This window comes from Lathyrus oleraceus, chromosome 6, assembly GCF_024323335.1.
Source record: "Lathyrus oleraceus cultivar Zhongwan6 chromosome 6, CAAS_Psat_ZW6_1.0, whole genome shotgun sequence".
Taxonomy (NCBI): domain Eukaryota; kingdom Viridiplantae; phylum Streptophyta; class Magnoliopsida; order Fabales; family Fabaceae; genus Lathyrus; species Lathyrus oleraceus.
In genome coordinates, this window is record NC_066584.1 from 102,949,771 (window position 1) to 102,971,016 (window position 21,246).

A 21,246-nucleotide genomic window follows, 5' to 3' on the forward strand; every position below is an offset into this window, starting at 1 on the left:
ATTTTTGAAGAATTGAAGCTTAGACTATAGTAAATAAAAAATTAGTCAAAATATTATTTTTATGCTCTCAATCATATCATAACACTTAAATAAAATTTTGCAATTGTATTTATCTCGAGACTATCCATTTATTGTAATACAGTTTTACATTTAAAATAAAGCTAAACATTTTTATTCTAGGTGGAACAATAGTATGTGCAAACACATTTATAAGTAGGAGGATTTCCAACGGTAGCAACGCATGCTCCATGACCCTTATATGTATTTAAACACCATTCTTTGCAAGCTGTCGGGAGGCATTGACCATCACGAGTGATGACACATTCTTTTGACCATATGTTTCTAGCATTTGTCATTGCTATACCTGTAAAAAAAACAGAAATAAAAAAATTAAGGTTGAGAAATATCAATATCAAATTCTAAAGTGAACTTATATACATTCTTTTAAAAACATACAATATTTTTCTGAAAAAGGTTTGGTTAAAACTTTGGATATGAGATAACATCTAAAATCATGAATACTATTTGTTAAAAAAATATAGTCATAAATGCTTGACTAAAACAATATTATTATCCAACACATTTATATAGAATGCATCATACCTGAAATAAAGAAGACAATGACGATAATTGTCATGAAAGAAAACTTAGCCATCTCAAATATAGCTTGAATATCAAAAGCAAAATAAGGTTCATTCTTGTTAAAAGGACTTCATAGGTTTATATAGAAATCATCAAATATCAAATAATTTATAAATATGTAGTAAATACATATATTTTTTATGTATGTTCATGCCACTTAAAAAATAATTAATTTTTATAATTCTTATAACTGAGTATAAATTTTTATTATATTTAAAGAAATATGATTTACAATTCTAGTTTGGTAGTTGTTCAATGATGTACCTATTAAATAAGTCAAGAAAAATGTATTTTTAACTTTTACAAGACAAGCAATTCTAAATTAAAATAATATGGCACACTTATCTGATACAAAATAATATTTTATGGGCTAAATTACAATTTTGATCCTCAATTTTACTTGATTCATGAAATTAATTCTAATTCAAACAATTTTGGTCTCCTATTTTGAATTCAAACAGTTTTAGTCATTTTCTCACATTTTTTGATAGTAAATCGATGAGATGTTTGTTTTTTAAGTTATACGTTCATATATAATGTTCAACAATATGGTTATACGGTGATTTGACGTGTTTTACAAGTAATTTATCATTTTAAAAAAATAGAATTATCGATAATTTTAAATGCAAAAGTATGAGAGGGAGACCAAAACTGTTTAATTTAAATTAGGATGACCAAAATAGTTTAAATTTAAAATAGAGAGACCAATTTCATAAACCAGATAATATAGGAATCAAATAGTTAGGCATGCTTAATTTCGAACTTTTAAAACTTGGAGTAATTAATTTTTGATATTGGCTATTATAATTTTAATAAATTTTTGAGTATATTATTATTGATTTATTTTTGATACATTACAACAACTCTACTTTTTTGAAGAATCAAATCTTAGACTATAGTAAATAAAAAATTAGTCAAAATATTATTTTTATGTTCTCAATCATAACAAAACACTTAAATAAAATTTTGCAATTTTAATTATCTTGAATTTATCCATTTAATTTAATACAATTTTACATTTAAAATAAAGCTTAATATTTTTATTCTAGGCGGAACAATAGTATGTGCAAACACATTTATAAGTAGGAGGATTTTCAATGGTAACAACGCATGCTCCATGACCCTTATATGTATTTAAACACCATTCTTTGCAAGCTGTAGGGAGGCATTGACCATCACGAGTGATGACACATTCTTTTGACAATATGTTTCTAGCACTTGTCATTGCTATAACTCTAAAAAATTAAAATTAAAATTAAAAAATTAAGTGACAAAGATATACATATCAAACTCTAAAGTATATTTATACATATTCTTTTAAAAACTTATAATATTTTTGTGAAAAATGTTTGGTTAAAAATTTGGGTATGAGATATCATCTAAAATCATGAATACTATTTGTTAAAAAAATATAGTTATAAATACATGACTAAAAGAATATTATTATCCAACATATGAGAATTCATCATTTATATAGAATTCAACATACCTGAAATAAAGAAGACAATGACGATAATTAACATGAAAGAAAACATAGCCATCTCAATTGTATCTTTAATATCAAAAGCAAAATAAGGTTCATTCTTGTTAAAAGCAATGTTTTAAAAATCAAACTGGAAATCAAACCGGTGGAACTTGCGGTTTAATTTGTTCAACCGGTTAAATCTAGGGTCCTACGTTTATTAAACAAACTATTAATGTGAAACTAAACTTCATACATATCTCACACATTATCATACGTTCACAACTTAATACAGTAAATATTTCAAAAATCTATTCTAAAGTTTGTACAACAATATCAATAATACATATAATAAGATAACATAGTTCTACACTTCATTTTAAACTTTATTTAAGAATAATTTTACCAAATTAAAGAATTATAATAAAATAAGTTAAAATAATTCAAACAAAAATTAAAATAATAGAATATAATAACTAAAATAAAGTTCAAATAATTAAGATAGAATACCAAAAATAAATAATATAACATACTCCATAAACAACAAAAAACGAATTTGAGTTAAACTACGACAGAAAAAAGGCTTACCCGACAACAACAAACAATATTGACTTGAACGACAATCAATATTGAGTTGAATATCGTGACTATGTTTATAAGAGACGACATGATGATGATGGAGTGTGGTTGAAAGAGAAACTATAATGGAGTGACAAAATTTAGAAGTTTTTATGGTTGTAAAAAAAATGGAATTCTTTTTCATGATTAGGAAATGTATATTAAGTTTTGATATTGACATGTTAAATTTTTTTAATAAAAAGGTTAATTTGATGCAATTTTTTGAACCGGGAGGGTTCACAGTACCGGCCCCGGTTCTTTAGTTCGAATGATTTTGGACGGTTCAATCCGATTTATTCGGCTTTATTCAGGTTTGGACCCATTAACGATTTTGAAAGGTTAATCCAATCGGATTCATCTCCGGTTCCCGGTCCAAACAGTTGAACTGGCCGATTCGGTCCGGTTTTTAAAACATTGGTTAAAAGAATTTCACAGGTTTATATAGAAATAGTCAAGTATCAAATAATTAATAAATATATAGTAAACACATATATTTTTTATATATGTTCATGCCACATAAAAAAATAGTTAATTTTTATAATTCTTATAACTTAGTATAAATTTTTATTATATTTAAGGAATAAATAATTTACAATTATAATTGTTAATAGTTTGATGAACTACCTATTGAATAAGTCAAGAAAAATATATTTTTAACTTTGACAAGAAAAGCAACTATAAAATAAAATAATATGGCATACTTTTCTGATACAAAATAATATTTTATTAGCTAAATTACAGTTTTGATACTCAATTTTACCCGATTCATAAAATTAATTCTCATTCAAATAAATTTGGTCTCCTATTTTAAACTCAAATTTTAGTCATTTTCTCAATATTTTTCATAGAAAATCGATGAGATGTTTGTTTTTTATGTTATATTTTCATATATAATATTCAACAATATGGTTATACGATGATTTTTCGTGTTTTACAAGTAATTTATCATTTACAAAATAGAAATATCATTAATTTAAAATGCAAAAGTATGAGAGCGAGACAAAAACTGCTTAATTTAAATTAGGATGACCAAAATAGTTTAAATTTAAAATAGAGACCAATTTCATAAATCAGGTAAGATATGAATCAAATAATTAAGCTTTTTTAATTTCTTGAGTGTCATGAGACATGAACTTTTAAAACTTGGACTAATTAATTTTTGATATTGGCTATTATAATTTTAATAAATTTTGGAGTATAGAATTTTTGATACATTACAACAACTCTACATTTTTGAAGAATCGAAGGTTAGACTATAGTAAATAAAAAATTAGTCAAAATATTATTTTTATGTTCTCAATCACATCAAAACACTTAAATAAAATTTTGCAATTGTATTTATCTCGAGATTATCCATTTATTGTAATACAGTTTTACATTTAAAATAAAGCTAAACATTTTTATTCTAGGTGGAACAATAGTATGTGCAAACACATTTATAAGTAGGAGGATTTCCAACGGTAGCAACGCATGCTCCATGACCCTTATATGTATTTAAACACCATTCTTTGCAAGTTGTCGGGAGGCATTGACCATCACGAGTGATGACACATTCTTTTGACCATATGTTTCTAGCATTTGTCATTGCTATACCTGTAAATAAAACAAAAATAAAAAAATTAAGGTTGAGAAATATCATAATCAAATTCTAAAGTGAACTTATATATATTCTTTTAAAAACTTACAATATTTTTTTGAAAAAGGTTTGGTTAAAACTTTGGATATGAGATAACATCTAAAATCATGAATACTATTTGTTAAAAAAATATAGTCATAAATGCTTGACTAAAACAATATTATTATCCAACACATTTATATAGAATTCATCATACCTGAAATAAAGAAGACAATGACGATAATTGTCATGAAAGAAAACTTAGCCATCTCAAATATAGCTTGAATATCAAAAGCAAAATAAGGTTCATTCTTGTTAAAAGGACTTCATAGGTTTATATAGAAATCATCAAATATCAAATAATTTATAAATATGTAGTAAATACATATATTTTTTATGTATGTTCATGCCACTTAAAAAATAATTAATTTTTATAATTCTTATAACTGAGTATACATTTTTATTATATTTAAGGAAATATGATTTACAATTCTAGTTTGGTAGTTGTTAAATGATGTACCTATTAAATAAGTCAAGAAAAATGTATTTTTAACTTTTACAAGACAAGCAATTCTAAATTAAAATAATATGGCACACTTATCTGATACAAAATAATATTTTATGGGCTAAATTACAATTTTGATCCTCAATTTTACTTGATTCATGAAATTAATTCTAATTCAAACAATTTTGGTCTCCTATTTTGAATTCAAACAGTTTTAGTCATTTTTTCACATTTTTTGATAGTAAATCGATGAGATGTTTGTTTTTTAAGTTATACGTTCATATATAATGTTCAACAATATGGTTATACGGTGATTTGACGTGTTTTACAAGTAATTTATCATTTTAAAAAAATAGAATTATCGATAATTTTAAATGCAAAAGTATGAGAGGGAGACCAAAACTGTTTAATTTAAATTAGGATGACCAAAATAGTTTAAATTTAAAATAGAGAGACCAATTTCATAAACCAGATAATATAGGAATCAAATAGTTAAGCATGCTTAATTTCGAACTTTTAAAACTTGGAGTAATTAATTTTTGATATTGGCTATTATAATTTTAATAAATTTTTGAGTATATTATTATTGATTTATTTTTGATACATTACAACAACTCTACTTTTTTGAAGAATCGAATCTTAGACTATAGTAAATAAAAAATTAGTCAAAATATTATTTTTATGTTCTCAATCATAACAAAACACTTAAATAAAATTTTGCAATTTTAATTATCTTGAATTTATCCATTTAATTTAATACAATTTTACATTTAAAATAAAGCTTAATATTTTTATTCTAGGCGGAACAATAGTATGTGCAAACACATTTATAAGTAGGAGGATTTTCAATGGTAACAACGCATGCTCCATGACCCTTATATGTATTTAAACACCATTCTTTGCAAGCTGTAGGGAGGCATTGACCATCACGAGTGATGACACATTCTTTTGACAATATGTTTCTAGCACTTGTCATTGCTATAACTCTAAAAAATTAAAATTAAAATTAAAAAATTAAGTGACAAAGATATACATATCAAACTCTAAAGTGTATTTATACATATTCTTTTACAAACTTATAATATTTTTGTGAAAAATGTTTGGTTAAAAATTTGGGTATGAGATATCATCTAAAATCATGAATACTATTTGTTAAAAAAATATAGTTATAAATACATGACTAAAAGAATATTATTATCCAACATATGAGAATTCATCATTTATATAGAATTCAACATACCTGAAATAAAGAAGACAATGACGATAATTAACATGAAAGAAAACATAGCCATCTCAATTGTATCTTTAATATCAAAAGCAAAATAAGGTTCATTCTTGTTAAAAGCAATGTTTTAAAAATCAAACTGGAAATCAAACCGGTGGAACTTGCGGTTTAAGGTTTAATTTGTTCAACCGGTTAAATCTACGGTCCTACGTTTATTAAACAAACTATTAATGTGAAACTAAACTTCATACATATCTCACACATAATCATACGTTCACAACTTAATACAGTAAATATTTCAAAAATCTATTCTAAAGTTTGTACAACAATATCAATAATACATATAATAAGATAACATAGTTCTACACTTCATTTTAAACTTTATTTAAGAATAATTTTACCAAATTAAAGAATTATAATAAAATAAGTTAAAATAATTCAAACAAAAATTAAAATAATAGAATATAATAACTAAAATAAAGTTCAAATAATTAAGATAGAATACCAAAAATAAATAATATAACATACTCCATAAACAACAAAAAACGAATTTGAGTTAAACTACGACAGAAAAAAGGCTTACCCGACAACAACAAACAATATTGACTTGAACGACAATCAATATTGAGTTGAATATCGTGACTATGTTTATAAGAGACGACATGATGATGATGGAGTGTGGTTGAAAGAGAAACTATAATGGAGTGACAAAATTTAGAAGTTTTTATGGTTGTAAAAAAAATGGAATTCTTTTTCGTGATTAGGAAATGTATGTTAAGTTTTGATATTGACATGTTAATTTTTTTTAATAAAAAGGTTAATTTGATGCAATTTTTTGAACCGGGAGGGTTCACAGTACCGGCCCCGGTTCTTTAGTTCGAATGATTTTGGACGCTTCAATCCGATTTATTCGGTTTTATTCAGGTTTGGACCCATTAACGATTTTGAAAGGTTAATCCAATCGGATTCATCTCCGGTTCCCGGTCCAAACAGTTGAACTGGCCGATTCGGTCCGGTTTTTAAAACATTGGTTAAAAGAATTTCACAGGTTTATATAGAAATAGTCAAGTATCAAATAATTAATAAATATATAGTATATACATATATTTTTTATATATGTTCATGCCACATTAAAAAATAGTTAATTTAGATAATTCTTATAACTTAGTATAAATTTTTATTATATTTAAGGAAATATAATTTACAATTATAATTGTTAATAGTTTGATGAACTACCTATTGAATAAGTCAAGAAAAATATATTTTTAACTTTGACAAGAAAAGCAACTATAAAATAAAATAATATGGCATACTTTTCTGATACAAAATAATATTTTATTAGCTAAATTACAGTTTTGATACTCAATTTTACCCGATTCATAAAATTAATTCTCATTCAAATAAATTTGGTCTCCTATTTTAAACTCAAATTTTAGTCATTTTCTCAATATTTTTCATAGAAAATCGATGAGATGTTTGTTTTTTATGTTATATTTTCATATATAATATTCAACAATATGGTTATACGATGATTTTTCGTGTTTTACAAGTAATTTATCATTTACAAAATAGAAATATCATTAATTTAAAATGCAAAAGTATGAGAGGGAGACAAAAACTACTTAATTTAAATTAGGATGACCAAAATAGTTTAAATTTAAAATAGAGACCAATTTCATAAATCACGTAAGATATGAATCAAATAATTAAGCCTTTTTAATTTCTTGAGTGTCATGAGACATGAACTTTTAAAACATGGACTAATTAATTTTTGATATTGGCTATTACAATTTTAATAAATTTTGGAGTATAGAATTTTTGATACATTACAACAACTCTACATTTTTGAAGAATCGAAGCTTAGACTATAGTAAATAAAAAATTAGTCAAAATATTATTTTTATGCTCTCAATCATATCATAACACTTAAATAAAATTTTGCAATTGTATTTATCTCGAGACTATCCATTTATTGTAATACAGTTTTACATTTAAAATAAAGCTAAACATTTTTATTCTAGGTGGAACAATAGTATGTGCAAACACATTTATAAGTAGGAGGATTTCCAACGGTAGCAACGCATGCTCCATGACCCTTATATGTATTTAAACACCATTCTTTGCAAGCTGTCGGGAGGCATTGACCATCACGAGTGATGACACATTCTTTTGACCATATGTTTCTAGCATTTGTCATTGCTATACCTGTAAAAAAACAAAAATAAAAAAATTAAGGTTGAGAAATATCAATATCAAATTCTAAAGTGAACTTATATATATTCTTTTAAAAACATACAATATTTTTCTGAAAAAGGTTTGGTTAAAACTTTGGATATGAGATAACATCTAAAATCATGAATACTATTTGTTAAAAAAATATAGTCATAAATGCTTGACTAAAACAATATTATTATCCAACACATTTATATAGAATGCATCATACCTGAAATAAAGAAGACAATGACGATAATTGTCATGAAAGAAAACTTAGCCATCTCAAATATAGCTTGAATATCAAAAGCAAAATAAGGTTCATTCTTGTTAAAAGGACTTCATAGGTTTATATAGAAATCATCAAATATCAAATAATTTATAAATATGTAGTAAATACATATATTTTTTATGTATGTTCATGCCACTTAAAAAATAATTAATTTTTATAATTCTTATAACTGAGTATACATTTTTATTATATTTAAGGAAATATGATTTACAATTCTAGTTTGGTAGTTGTTAAATGATGTACCTATTAAATAAGTCAAGAAAAATGTATTTTTAACTTTTACAAGACAAGCAATTCTAAATTAAAATAATATGGCACACTTATCTGATACAAAATAATATTTTATGGGCTAAATTACAATTTTGATCCTCAATATTACTTGATTCATGAAATTAATTCTAATTCAAACAATTTTGGTCTCCTATTTTGAATTCAAACAGTTTTAGTCATTTTCTCACATTTTTTGATAGTAAATCGATGAGATGTTTGTTTTTTAAGTTATACGTTCATATATAATGTTCAACAATATGGTTATACGGTGATTTGACGTGTTTTACAAGTAATTTATCATTTTAAAAAAATAGAATTATCGATAATTTTAAATGCAAAAGTATGAGAGGGAGACCAAAACTGTTTAATTTAAATTAGGATGACCAAAATAGTTTAAATTTAAAATAGAGAGACCAATTTCATAAACCAGATAATATAGGAATCAAATAGTTAAGCATGCTTAATTTCGAACTTTTAAAACTTGGAGTAATTAATTTTTGATATTGGCTATTATAATTTTAATAAATTTTTGAGTATATTATTATTGATTTATTTTTGATACATTACAACAACTCTACTTTTTTGAAGAATCGAATCTTAGACTATAGTAAATAAAAAATTAGTCAAAATATTATTTTTATGTTCTCAATCATAACAAAACACTTAAATAAAATTTTGCAATTTTAATTATCTTGAATTTATCCATTTAATTCAATACAATTTTACATTTAAAATAAAGCTTAATATTTTTATTCTAGGCGGAACAATAGTATGTGCAAACACATTTATAAGTAGGAGGATTTTCAATGGTAACAACGCATGCTCCATGACCCTTATATGTATTTAAACACCATTCTTTGCAAGCTGTAGGGAGGCATTGACCATCACGAGTGATGACACATTCTTTTGACAATATGTTTCTAGCACTTGTCATTGCTATAACTCTAAAAAATTAAAATTAAAATTAAAAAATTAAGTGACAAAGATATACATATCAAACTCTAAAGTGTATTTATACATATTCTTTTACAAGCTTATAATATTTTTGTGAAAAATGTTTGGTTAAAAATTTGGGTATGAGATATCATCTAAAATCATGAATACTATTTGTTAAAAAAATATAGTTATAAATACATGACTAAAAGAATATTATTATCCAACATATGAGAATTCATCATTTATATAGAATTCAACATACCTGAAATAAAGAAGACAATGACGATAATTAACATGAAAGAAAACATAGCCATCTCAATTGTATCTTTAATATCAAAAGCAAAATAAGGTTCATTCTTGTTAAAAGCAATGTTTTAAAAATCAAACTGGAAATCAAACCGGTGGAACTTGCCGTTTAAGGTTTAATTTGTTCAACCGGTTAAATCTATGGTCCTACGTTTATTAAACAAACTATTAATGTGAAACTAAACTTCATACATATCTCACACATAATCATTCGTTCACAACTTAATACAGTAAATATTTCAAAAATCTATTCTAAAGTTTGTACAACAATATCAATAATACATATAATAAGATAACATAGTTCTACACTTCATTTTAAACTTTATTTAAGAATAATTTTACCAAATTAAAGAATTATAATAAAATAAGTTAAAATAATTCAAACAAAAATTAAAAATAATAGAATATAATAACTAAAATAAAGTTCAAATAATTAAGATAGAATACCAAAAATAAATAATATAACATACTCCATAAACAACAAAAATCGAATTTGAGTTAAATTACGACAGAAAAAATGTAATATCCCATATTCCCTTAAATTCTCAATTAGTTGTCAGTTGAGATCAATTGAGTTCATATGTAAATTATCTATTATCATTTGTAACAATTGGAGCTCCTATGTGCTCTAAATGTTGTCAATTGGGACCAATAGAGTAACCAGTGAACTCTGAAGATATTAATTATTAATATTAATAAGTACAAGAGAGGACATTTTTGGTAACAATTGGATATAATAACTAAAATAAAGTTCAAATAATTAAGATAGAATACCAAAAATAAATAATATAACATACTTCATAAGCAACAAAAAAACGAATTTGAGTTAAACTACGACCAAAAAAATGTAATATCCCATATTCCCTTAAATGCTCAATTAGTTGTCAATTGACATCAATTGAGTTCCTATGTAAATTATCTATTATCATTTGTAACAATTGGAGCTCCTATGTGCTCTAAATGTTGTCAATTGGGACCAATAGAGTAACCAGTGAACTCTGAAGAGATTAATTATTAATATTAATAAGTACAAGAGAGGACATTTTTGGTAACAATTGGATATAATAACTAAAATAAAGTTCAAATAATTAAGAAAGAATACCAAAAATAAATAATATAACATACTTCATAAACAACAAAAAATGAATTTGAGTTAAACTACAGAACAAATGTAATATCCCATATTCCCTTAAATGCTCAATTAGTTGTCAGTTGAGATCAATTGAGTTCCTATGTAAATTATCTATTATCATTTGTAACAATTGGAGCTCCTATGTGCTCTAAATGTTGTCAATTGGGACCAATAGAGTAACCAGTGAACTCTGAAGAGATTAATTATTAATATTAATAAGTACAAGAGAGGATATTTTTGGTAATATTAATAATTGGTCAATTGGTATTGGAAGATAAAATATTAATTGAGATATTTTATGTCACTACTTAATATTATATATTATATAGTATATGTGTGTGTGGTGGATAAGAAAAGTAGAGGTTGGTAAAAAAAGAGGATAGAATAGAAGAAGAGAGAAGGAGAGTTATCAGGAAATGAAAGAGAGAGAAAAAGAAAAAGATAAGGAGAAGTAGGTAAGAGAGAAAGAGAAATATCAGAAAGAAAAGAAGAAAGGATAAGAAGAAGAGAAGAGGAAAAGAGAAGAAAGGGAAGAAGAGGAAAGAGGAAGGAAGAAGAGGAAGCCATGGAACCACCAACATCATGTCATCTTCATCATCACCACTTTCTACTCACCATCTCCATGTGTCCAAGGTGAGTTCTTAGATAGATTTAGCCTTTGGGGGAAAATAACCTATGTTGGGGGTTAGGATTTGTTTGAATTTGTGATGAACTTGTTGTGTTCATACTCCTCATCCATGCTATGTGTTGATATCATGTTGTTGTTGTTGAAATTGTGATACTTGGGTGTTTGATTTTGATGTGTTTTGTTGTGAAGTTATGAAGGTTAATCACATGAATTCATAACAATATAAGTTATTCATGAAATATTCCATGAATCATGAGTTAACCATGTTTTCTATGATTAATGTATTGTTGTAATTGAACATGGTTGTTGAGGTTGTTAAGAACATGTGTTTATGAGGTTGAGGAATCCTTGAGTGTTGGTTGTTGTTGAAGAATCATGTTATGTGAAAATGGTGGGTAAAAATGGTAGATGGAAAGGAAAATAAAAGAGATGAATTAAAATATGTCACCAATGGGGTTTGAACTCAAGACCTCCTTGGATTTGTACAAGCCTTACCATTAGGCCAAAGATGTTGTTGTTGAATACTTATGCAATGAATAAATATTAATCTAAATCTTGATTAAGATAGATTAATGAATTAATTGAGTGGTATAACTCCGTTTTGGACACAAACGGATGCGTTAGAAAGATAACGTAAAGGGCTATTATTATTGTTCCATGTTATAAAATAATATGTGATTTATAAATGCCATGAATTATATCATGATGAAAATTAAATATTGTTGTTATATGGAAGGTGAAGTAACATGATTAAAAACCTTACAAAGATGAGTGAGGAAACCTAGGAGAATAACGTGATTAATAACTTAGAAATATGATCTAGGTTATGGAACATGTGTGATATATGTATGAGAATACGGTATTCATTCGTACGACGCTTATGTGAGGTCGTGAACGAAATGTTGTCATGTTTGAGAATGAGACACATTGTATGGAACATGCCATGTTATTATTTGTGTTTTGTGGTGAATGAAGTCACCCGTGATTGATGAATTTTATTATGGTTCGTGGAACCGATGATTATGGAACCGATCATGTATTTAGAATGTGTGTTTTTCTGTGGTGGTACACATCTCTTGTGGTATGCTTAGATGAGTAAGCATTAGGATGTGGAACCAATGATTCGAGCCTCAATTGGGTTTGAGCCCCAACCATGGTGGACATGGGGGAAAGGTGGACACCAAAGTGGGATAAGGCCCATACGGTGAAAGAGACTCAAAGTGGGTAAAGTCCCATACGAGTGATGGTTCTTAAAAGTGGGTTTGAGTCCCATAGGGGAACCGGATATCCACCGCGAAAGTCGAATCATACGAGCATGCATGAACCGGACCTGGCTTAGACGTAAGTCCGTCGGGAATTGATGCGTCGTGATCTGAATAATGATCGTGGTTGAGTTATGAGAACTCAGATGCATGTTGCCATACAATTGCGAGATAGTTTCCCCATCGCTCAAGTCGTCGTCCCCTTGTTGACTTGAGTTGGATATGAGTTGAATATTGATTAGAAACCCTGTACAGCCGAGTGGACCCATAGGATAGGAGAACTCACTGAGATTATTATCTCATCCCATTATTGTTGTTATTTTTCAGGTAATCCTTACAGGTTGAATCTTGAGAAGTTGTTATGGATGTTTCAAGGGATGCTATTCATCATGACCTTCCGCTGTGGAGTTGTGTGCAATGAAGATATTGCACATAGTTCTTAGATTTTTATTTTTAGGCATTATTGTATAACATGTTCCATTGATGGTTTAGTTTGGACATGTGTATATATATTGATGCCATTAGGCACTTATGTTGTGACAATACCAAAATTTAACACTTGTATGATATTATTCTAGATATATATTATATGGGTTGTTACAAAAAAGGCTTACATGACAACAACAAACAATATTGACTTGAAAGACAATCAATATTGAGTTGAATATCGTGATTATATTTATAAGAGACAACATGATGATGCTGGAGTGTGGTTGAAAGAGAAACTATAATGGAGTGACAAAATTTAGAAGTTTGTATGGTTATAAAAAAACATGGAATTCTTTTTTGTGATTAAGAAATGTATGTTAAGTTTTGATATTGACATGTTAATTTTTTTAATAAAAAGGTTAATTTGATGCAATTTTTTGAACCGGGAGGTTTCACAGTACTGGCCCCGGTTCTTTAGTTCGAATGGTTTTGGACGGTTCAATCCGATTTATCCGGTTTTATTCAGGTTTTGACCCATTAACGATTTTGAAAGGTTAATCCAATCGGATTCATCTCCTGTTCCCGGTCCAAACAGTTGAACTGGCCGATTCGGTCCGATTTTTAAAACATTGGTTAAAAGAATTTCATAGGTTTATATAAAAATCGTCAAGTATCAAATAATTAATAAATATATAGTAAATACATATATTTTTTATATATGTTCATGCCACATAAAAAAATAGTTAATTTTTATAATTCTTATAACTTAGTATAAATTTTTATTATATTTAAGGAAATATAATTTACAATTCTAATTGTTAATATTTTGATGAACTACCTATTGAATAAGTCAAGAAAAATATATTTTTAACTTTGACAAGAAAAGCAACTATAAAATAAAATAATATGGCATAGTTTTCTGATACAAAATAATATTTTATTAGCTAAATTAGAGTTTTGATCCTCAATTTTATCTGATTCATAAAATTAATTCTCATTCAAATAAATTTGGTCTCCTATTTTAAACTCAAATTTTAGTCATTTTCTCAATATTTTTCATAGAAAATCGATGAGATGTTTGTTTTTTATGTTATATTTTCATATATAATATTCAGCAATATGGTTATACGATGATTTTTCGTGTTTTACAAGTAATTTATCATTTACAAAATAGAAATATCATTAACTTAAAATGCAAAAGAATGAGAGGGAGATAAAAACTGCTTAATTTAAATTAGGATGACCAAAATAGTTTAAATTTAAAATAGAGGCCAATTTCATAAATCACGTAAGATATGAATCAATTAACCAAGCCTTTTTAATTTCTTGAGTGTCATGAGACATGAACTTTTAAAACTTGTAGTAATTAATTTTTGATATAGGCTATTATACCTTTATTAAATTTTTGAGTATAGTATTTTTTATTTATTTTTGATACATTACAACAACTCTAAATTTTAGAAGAATCGAATCTTAGACTATATAAATAAAAAATTAGTCGAAATATTATTTTTATGTTCTCAATCATAACAAAAGACTTAAATAAAAAATTTCAATTGTATTTAACTCGAGATTATCCATATTTTTAATACAGTTTTACATTTAAAATAAAGCTAAATATTTTTATTCTAGGTGGAACAATAGTATGTGCAAACACATTTATAAGTAGGAGGAAAGTGACCAACAGATGTAGAGCAGTATATCAGATGAATTAAATGGGAGCAAATTTAAATGATAATCCAGTATTGGAATGAGGATATGGTTAAGACCGTGAAGTATTGAGAGTTCACACAAGAAAGAAGTTTTCTAAAGAGGATAAGTTGGAAGAATGAATATGTCAGAGGTTTGAAATCAAAGGGAAGTCAGGTGTTGGTCTAAGACATTGATGCAAGAAGTGTTTATCTGTTGAGTGGAGGAAATTCGGGGGTGAATTTCAATTTAAGGGGGTGGGAGAACGAAATATCCCATATTGGGAGTAAGACAATCTCGTGTTAATGGTGCTATCTTATTGGAGTAGTACGAAAGAAGTGAAACAGTAGGAGTAAAGGCTTTCAGCATACAGTATCAGATCAAGTGAAGTTGATGAGATTATCGTTAGATGGATTACAAGTTTGTCACATTTGTTGAAGGAATAATAATAGAAGAGTAGTAAATATTATGTGTGGTAAAGGAATCAATAAATTTTATTATGAAGACTTAATGAGATTTGATTACCCAAGTCAATATAAGATGTCGTAATTATGTTTTGTGTAACTTAGTGCAAGGAAGGGAAGTCGTTGCCTCCGGGAGGAAAGTGACCAACAGATGTTGAGCAGTATATCAGATGAATTAAATGGGAGCAAATTTAAATGTTAATCCAGTATTGGAACGAGGATATGGTGAAGGCCATGAAGTATTGATAGTTCACACAAGAAATAAGTTTGCTAAAGAGGATAAGTTGGAAGAATGAATATGTCAAAGGTTTGAAATCAAAGGGAATTCAGGTGTTGGTCTAAGACAATGATGCAAGAAGTGTTTATCTGTTGAATGGAGGAAATTCGGGGGCAAATTTAAATTTAAGGGGGGGAGAATGTAATATCCCATATTGGGAGTAAGACAGTCTCGTGCTAATGGTGCTATCTTATTGGAGTAGTACGAGAGAAGTGAAACATTATGAGTAGAGGCTTGCAGCATACTGTATCAGATCAAGTGAAGTTGATGAGATTATCATTAGATGGATTACAAGTTTGTCACATTTTTTCAAGGAATAATAAGAGAAGAGTAGTAAATATTGTGTGTGGTCAAGGAATCAATAAATTTTTATGAAGAATTAATGAGTATTGATTACCAAAGTCAATATAAGATGTCGTAATTTTGTTTTGTGTAACTTAGTGCAAGAAAGGGAAGTCGTGGCTTCCGGGAGGAAAGTGACCAACAGATGTAGAGCAGTATATCAGATGAATTAAATGGGAGCAAATTTAAATGTTAATCCAGTATTGGAATAAGGATATGGTTAAGACCGTGAGTTAATGAGAGTTCACAAAAGAAAGAAGTTTTCTAAATAGGATAAGTTGGAAGAATGAATATGTCAGAGGTTTGAAATCAAAGGGAAGTCAGGTGTTTGTCTAAGACATTGATGCAAGAAGTGTTTATCTGTTGACTGGAGGAAATTCGGGGGTGAATTTCAATTTAAGGGGGGGGGGGAGAATGAAATATCCCATATTGGGAGTAAGACAATCTCGTTTTAATGGTGCTGTCTTATTCGAGAAGTACGAGAGAACTGAAACAGTAGGAGTAGAGGCTTGCAACATACAGTATCATATCAAGTGAAGTTGATGAGATTATCGTTAGATGGATTACAAGTTTGTCACATTTGTTGAAGGAATAATAACAGAAGAGTAGTAAATATTGTGTGTGGTCAAGGAATCAATAAATTTTCTTATGAAGAATTAATGGTATTGATTACCCAAGTCAATGTAAGTTGTCGTAATTATGTTTTGTATAACTTAGTGCAAGGAAGGGAAGTCGTGGCCTTCGGGAGGAAAGTGACCAAAAAATGTAGAGCAGTATATCAGATGAATTAAATGGGAGAAAATTTAAATGTTAATCCAGTATTGGAATGAGGATATGGTTAAGAACATAAAGTATTGATAGTTCACACAATAAAGAAGTTTGCTAAAAAGGATAAGTTGGAAGAATGAATATGTCAGAGGTTTGAAATCAAAGAGAAGTCAGGTGTTGGTCTAAGACGTTGATGCAAGAAGTGTTTATCTGTTGAGTGGGGGAAATTCGGGGGCGAATTTCAATTTAAGGGGGCAGGGGAGAATGAAATATCCCATATTGGGAGTAAGACAATCTCGTGTTAATGGTGCAGTCGTATTGGAGAAGTACGAGAGAACTGAAACAGTAGGAGTAGAGGCTTGCAACATACAGTATCATATCAAGTGAAGTTGATGAGATTATCGTTAGATGGATTACAAGTTTGTCACATTTGTTGAAGGAATAATAACAGAAGAGTAGTAAATATTGTGTGTGGTCAAGGAATCAATAAATTTTCTTATGAAGAATTAATGAGTATTGATTACCCAAGTCAATGTAAGTTGTCGTAATTATGTTTTGTATAACTTAATGCAAGGAAGGGAAGTCGTGGCCTCCGGGAGGAAAGTAACCAACAAATGTAGAGCAGTATATCAGAAGAATTAAATGGGAGAAAATATAAATGTTAATCCAGTATGGGAATGAGGATATGGTTAAGAACATAAAGTATTGATAGTTCACACAATAAAGAAGTTTGCTAAAAAGGATAAGTTGGAAGAATGAATATGTCAGAGGTTTGAAATCAAAGGGAAGTCAGGTGTTGGTCTAAGACGTTGATGCAAGAAGTGTTTATCTACTGAGTGGAGGAAATTCGGGGGCGAATTTCAATTTAGGGGGGGGGGGAGAATGTAATATCCCATATTGGGAGTAAGACAATCTCGTGCTAATGGTGCTATCTTATTGGAGTAGTACGACAGAAGTGAAACAGTAGGAGTAGAGGCTTGCAACATATAGTATCAGATCAAGTGAAGTTGATGAGATTATCGTTAGATGGATTACAAGTTTGTCACATTTGTTCAAGGAATAATAAGAGAAGAGTAGTAAATATTGTGTGTGGTCAAGGAATCAATAAATTTTTATAAAGAATTAATGAGTATTGATTACCAAAGACAATATAAGAAGTCGTAATTTTGTTTTGTGTAACTTAGTGCAAGAAAGGGAAGTCGTGGCTTCCGGGAGGAAAGTGACCAACAGAAGTAGAGCAGTATATCAGATGAATTAAATGGGAGCAAATTTAAATGTTAATCCAGTATTGGAATAAGGATATGGTTAAGACCGTGAAGTAATGAGAGTTCACAGAAGAAAGAAGTTTTCTAAATAGGATAAGTTGGAAGAATGAATATGTCAGAGGTTTGAAATCAAAGGGAAGTCAGTTGTTGGTCTAAGACATTGATGTAAGAAGTGTTTATCTGTTGAGTGGAGGAAATTCGGGGGTGAATTTCAATTTAGGGGGGGGGGGGGGAGAATGAAATATCCCATATTTGGAGTAAGACAATCTCGTGTTAATGGTGCTATCTTATTGGAGAAGTACGAGAGAACTGAAACAGTAGGAGTAGAGGCTTGCAACATACAGTATCATATCAAGTGAAGTTGATGAGATTATCGTTAGATGGATTACAAGTTTGTCACATTTGTTGAAGGAATAATAACAGAAGAGTAGCAAATATTGTGTGTGGCCAAGGAATCAATAAATTTTCTTATGAAGAATTAATGAGTATTGATTACCCAAGTCAATGTAAGTTGTCGTAATTATGTTTTGTATAACTTAGTGCAAGGAAGGGAAGTCGTGGCCTCCGGGAGGAAAGTGACCAACAAATGTAGAGCAGTATATCAGATGAATTAAATGGGATAAAATTTAAATGTTAATCCAGTATTGGAATGGGGATATGGTTAAGAACATTAAGTATTGATAGTTCACACAATAAAGAAGTTTGATAAAGAGGATAAGTTGGAAGAATGAATATGTCGGAGGTTTGAAATCAAAGGGAAGTCAGGTGTTGGTCTAAGACGTTGATGCAAGAAGTGTTTATCTGTTAAGTGGAGGAAATTCGAGGGCGAATTTCAATTTAAGGGGGGGAGAATGTAATATCCCATATTGGGAGTAAGACAATCTCGTGCTAATGGTGCTATCTTATTGGAGTAGTACGACAGAAGTGAAACAGTAGGAGTAGAGGCTTGCAGCATATAGTATCAGATCAAGTGAAGTTGATGAGATTATCGATAGATGGATTACAAGTTTATCACATTTGTTCAAGGAATAATAAGAGAAGAGTAGTAAATATTGTGTGTGGACAAGGAATCAATAAATTTTTATGAAGAATTAATGAGTATTGATTACTAAAGTCAATATAAGATGTCGTAATTATGCTTTGTTTAACTTAGTGCAAGAAAGGGAAGTTGTGGCTTCCTGGAGGAAAGTGACCAACAGATGTAGAGCAGTATATCAGATGAATTAAATGGGAGCAAATTTAAATGTTAATCCAGTATTGGAATGAGGATATGGTTAAGACCGTGAAGTAATGAGAGTTCATAGAAGAAAGAAGTTTTCTAAATAGGATAAGTTGGAAGAATGAATATGTCAGAGGTTTGAAATCAAAGGGAAGTCGGGTGTTGGTCTAAGACATTGATGCAAGAAGTGTTTATCTGTTGAGTGGAGGAAATTCGGGGGTGAATTTCAATTTAAGGGGGGGGGGAGAATGTAATATCCCATATTGGGAGTAAGACAATCTCGTGTTAATGGTGCTATCTTATTGGAAAAGTACGAGAGCAGTGAAACAGTAGGAGTAGAGGATTGCAGCATACAGTATCAGATCAAGTGAAGTTGATGAGATTATCGTTCGATGGATTACAAGTTTGTCACAATTGTTGAAGGAATAATAAGAGAAGAGTAGTAAATATTGTGTGTGGTCAAGGAATCAATAAATTTTCTTATGAAGAATTAATGAGTATTGATTACCTAAGTCAATATAAGATGTCGTAATTATGTTTTTTGTAACTTAGTGCAAGGAAGGGAAGTCGTGGCCTCCGGGACGAAAGTGACCAACAAATGTAGAGCAATATATCAGATGAATTATATGGGAGCAAATTTAAATGTTAATCCAGTATTGGAATGAGGATATGGTTAAGACCGTGAAGTATTGAGAGTTCACACAAGAAAGAAGTTTTCTAAATAGGATAAGTTGGAAGAATGAATATGTCAGAGGTTTGAAATCAAAGGGAAGTCAGGTGTTGGTCTAAGACGTTGATGCAAGAAGTGTTTATCTGTTGAGTGGATGAGATTCGGGGGCGAATTTTAATTTAAGGGGGGGAGAATGAAATATCCCATATTAGGAGTAAGACAATCTCGTGCTAATGGTGCTATCTTATTGGAGTAGTATGAGAGAAGTGAATTTATAAAAATTACAATATTTAAAAAATTATAAAAATTATAAAATTTAAATGAAAAAGATATAAATATCAAACTCTAAAGTGAATTTATATATATTCTTTTAAAAAATTACAATAGTTTTGTGAAAAATGTTTGTTTAGAAATTTGGATATGAGATAACATCTAAAATCATGAATACTATTTGTTAAAAAGAATAGTTATAAAAACTTGACTAAAAGAATATTATTATCCAACATACTAGAATTCAACATTTTTATAGAATTCAACATACCTGAAATAAAGAAGACAATGAGGATAATTGACATGAAAGAAAACTTAGCCATCTCAAATATAGATTCAATATCAAAAGGAAAATTAGGTTAATTCTTGTTAAAAGCAAATTTTTAAAATTCAAATTTAAAATCGAACTGGTGAAACTTGCGATTTAAGGTTTAATTTGTTCAACCGGTTAAACTCACGATCGAACCGTGTATTAAACAAACTAATAATGTAAAACTAAATTTCATAGATATGTCACATATAATCATATATTCACAACTTAATAAAGTAAATATTTCAAAAATCTTTTACAAAGTTAATACAAAAATATCAATAATACATATAATAAGATAACATAGTTCTACACTTCATTTTAACCTTTATTTAAGAATAATTTAACCAAATTAAAGAATTACAATAAAATAAGTTAAACTAATTCAAACCAAAATTAAAATAATAGAATATAATAACTAAAATAAAGTTCAAATAAT

General features: G+C 28.3%; 2 protein-coding genes across 8 annotated transcripts; both read right to left on the reverse strand.

Annotated features, from left to right (window-relative positions):
• Positions 1–85: 85 nt before the first annotated feature.
• On the reverse strand, positions 86–705 carry LOC127097312 (defensin-like protein 156). The gene is made up of 2 exons (XM_051035808.1): positions 604–705; positions 86–364 (listed from the first exon to the last, which is right to left on the reverse strand). Exons 1-2 carry the CDS (start codon positions 653–655, stop codon positions 177–179), a joined length of 240 nt encoding a protein of 79 aa, XP_050891765.1. The 5' UTR covers positions 656–705; the 3' UTR covers positions 86–176.
• Positions 706–4,036: 3,331 nt separating this feature from the next.
• LOC127097315 (defensin-like protein 156) lies at positions 4,037–20,821 on the reverse strand. Of its 7 annotated transcripts, XM_051035813.1 has the most exons (3): positions 8,511–8,582; positions 8,089–8,272; positions 4,037–4,131 (listed from the first exon to the last, which is right to left on the reverse strand). In XM_051035813.1, the coding sequence occupies exons 1-3, from the start codon at positions 8,560–8,562 to the stop codon at positions 4,128–4,130; spliced, it is 240 nt and encodes a 79-aa protein (XP_050891770.1). In that variant the 5' UTR covers positions 8,563–8,582; the 3' UTR covers positions 4,037–4,127. The 7 variants fall into 7 exon arrangements, 2 of the variants coding, with proteins under 2 accessions (XP_050891770.1, XP_050891769.1); XR_007792987.1 differs by lacking the exons at positions 8,089–8,272; positions 8,511–8,582 and adding an exon at positions 10,039–10,082 and having other exon boundaries at positions 4,037–4,315; XR_007792986.1 differs by lacking the exon at positions 8,089–8,272 and having other exon boundaries at positions 4,037–4,309; positions 8,511–8,611.
• Positions 20,822–21,246: the final 425 nt, after the last annotated feature.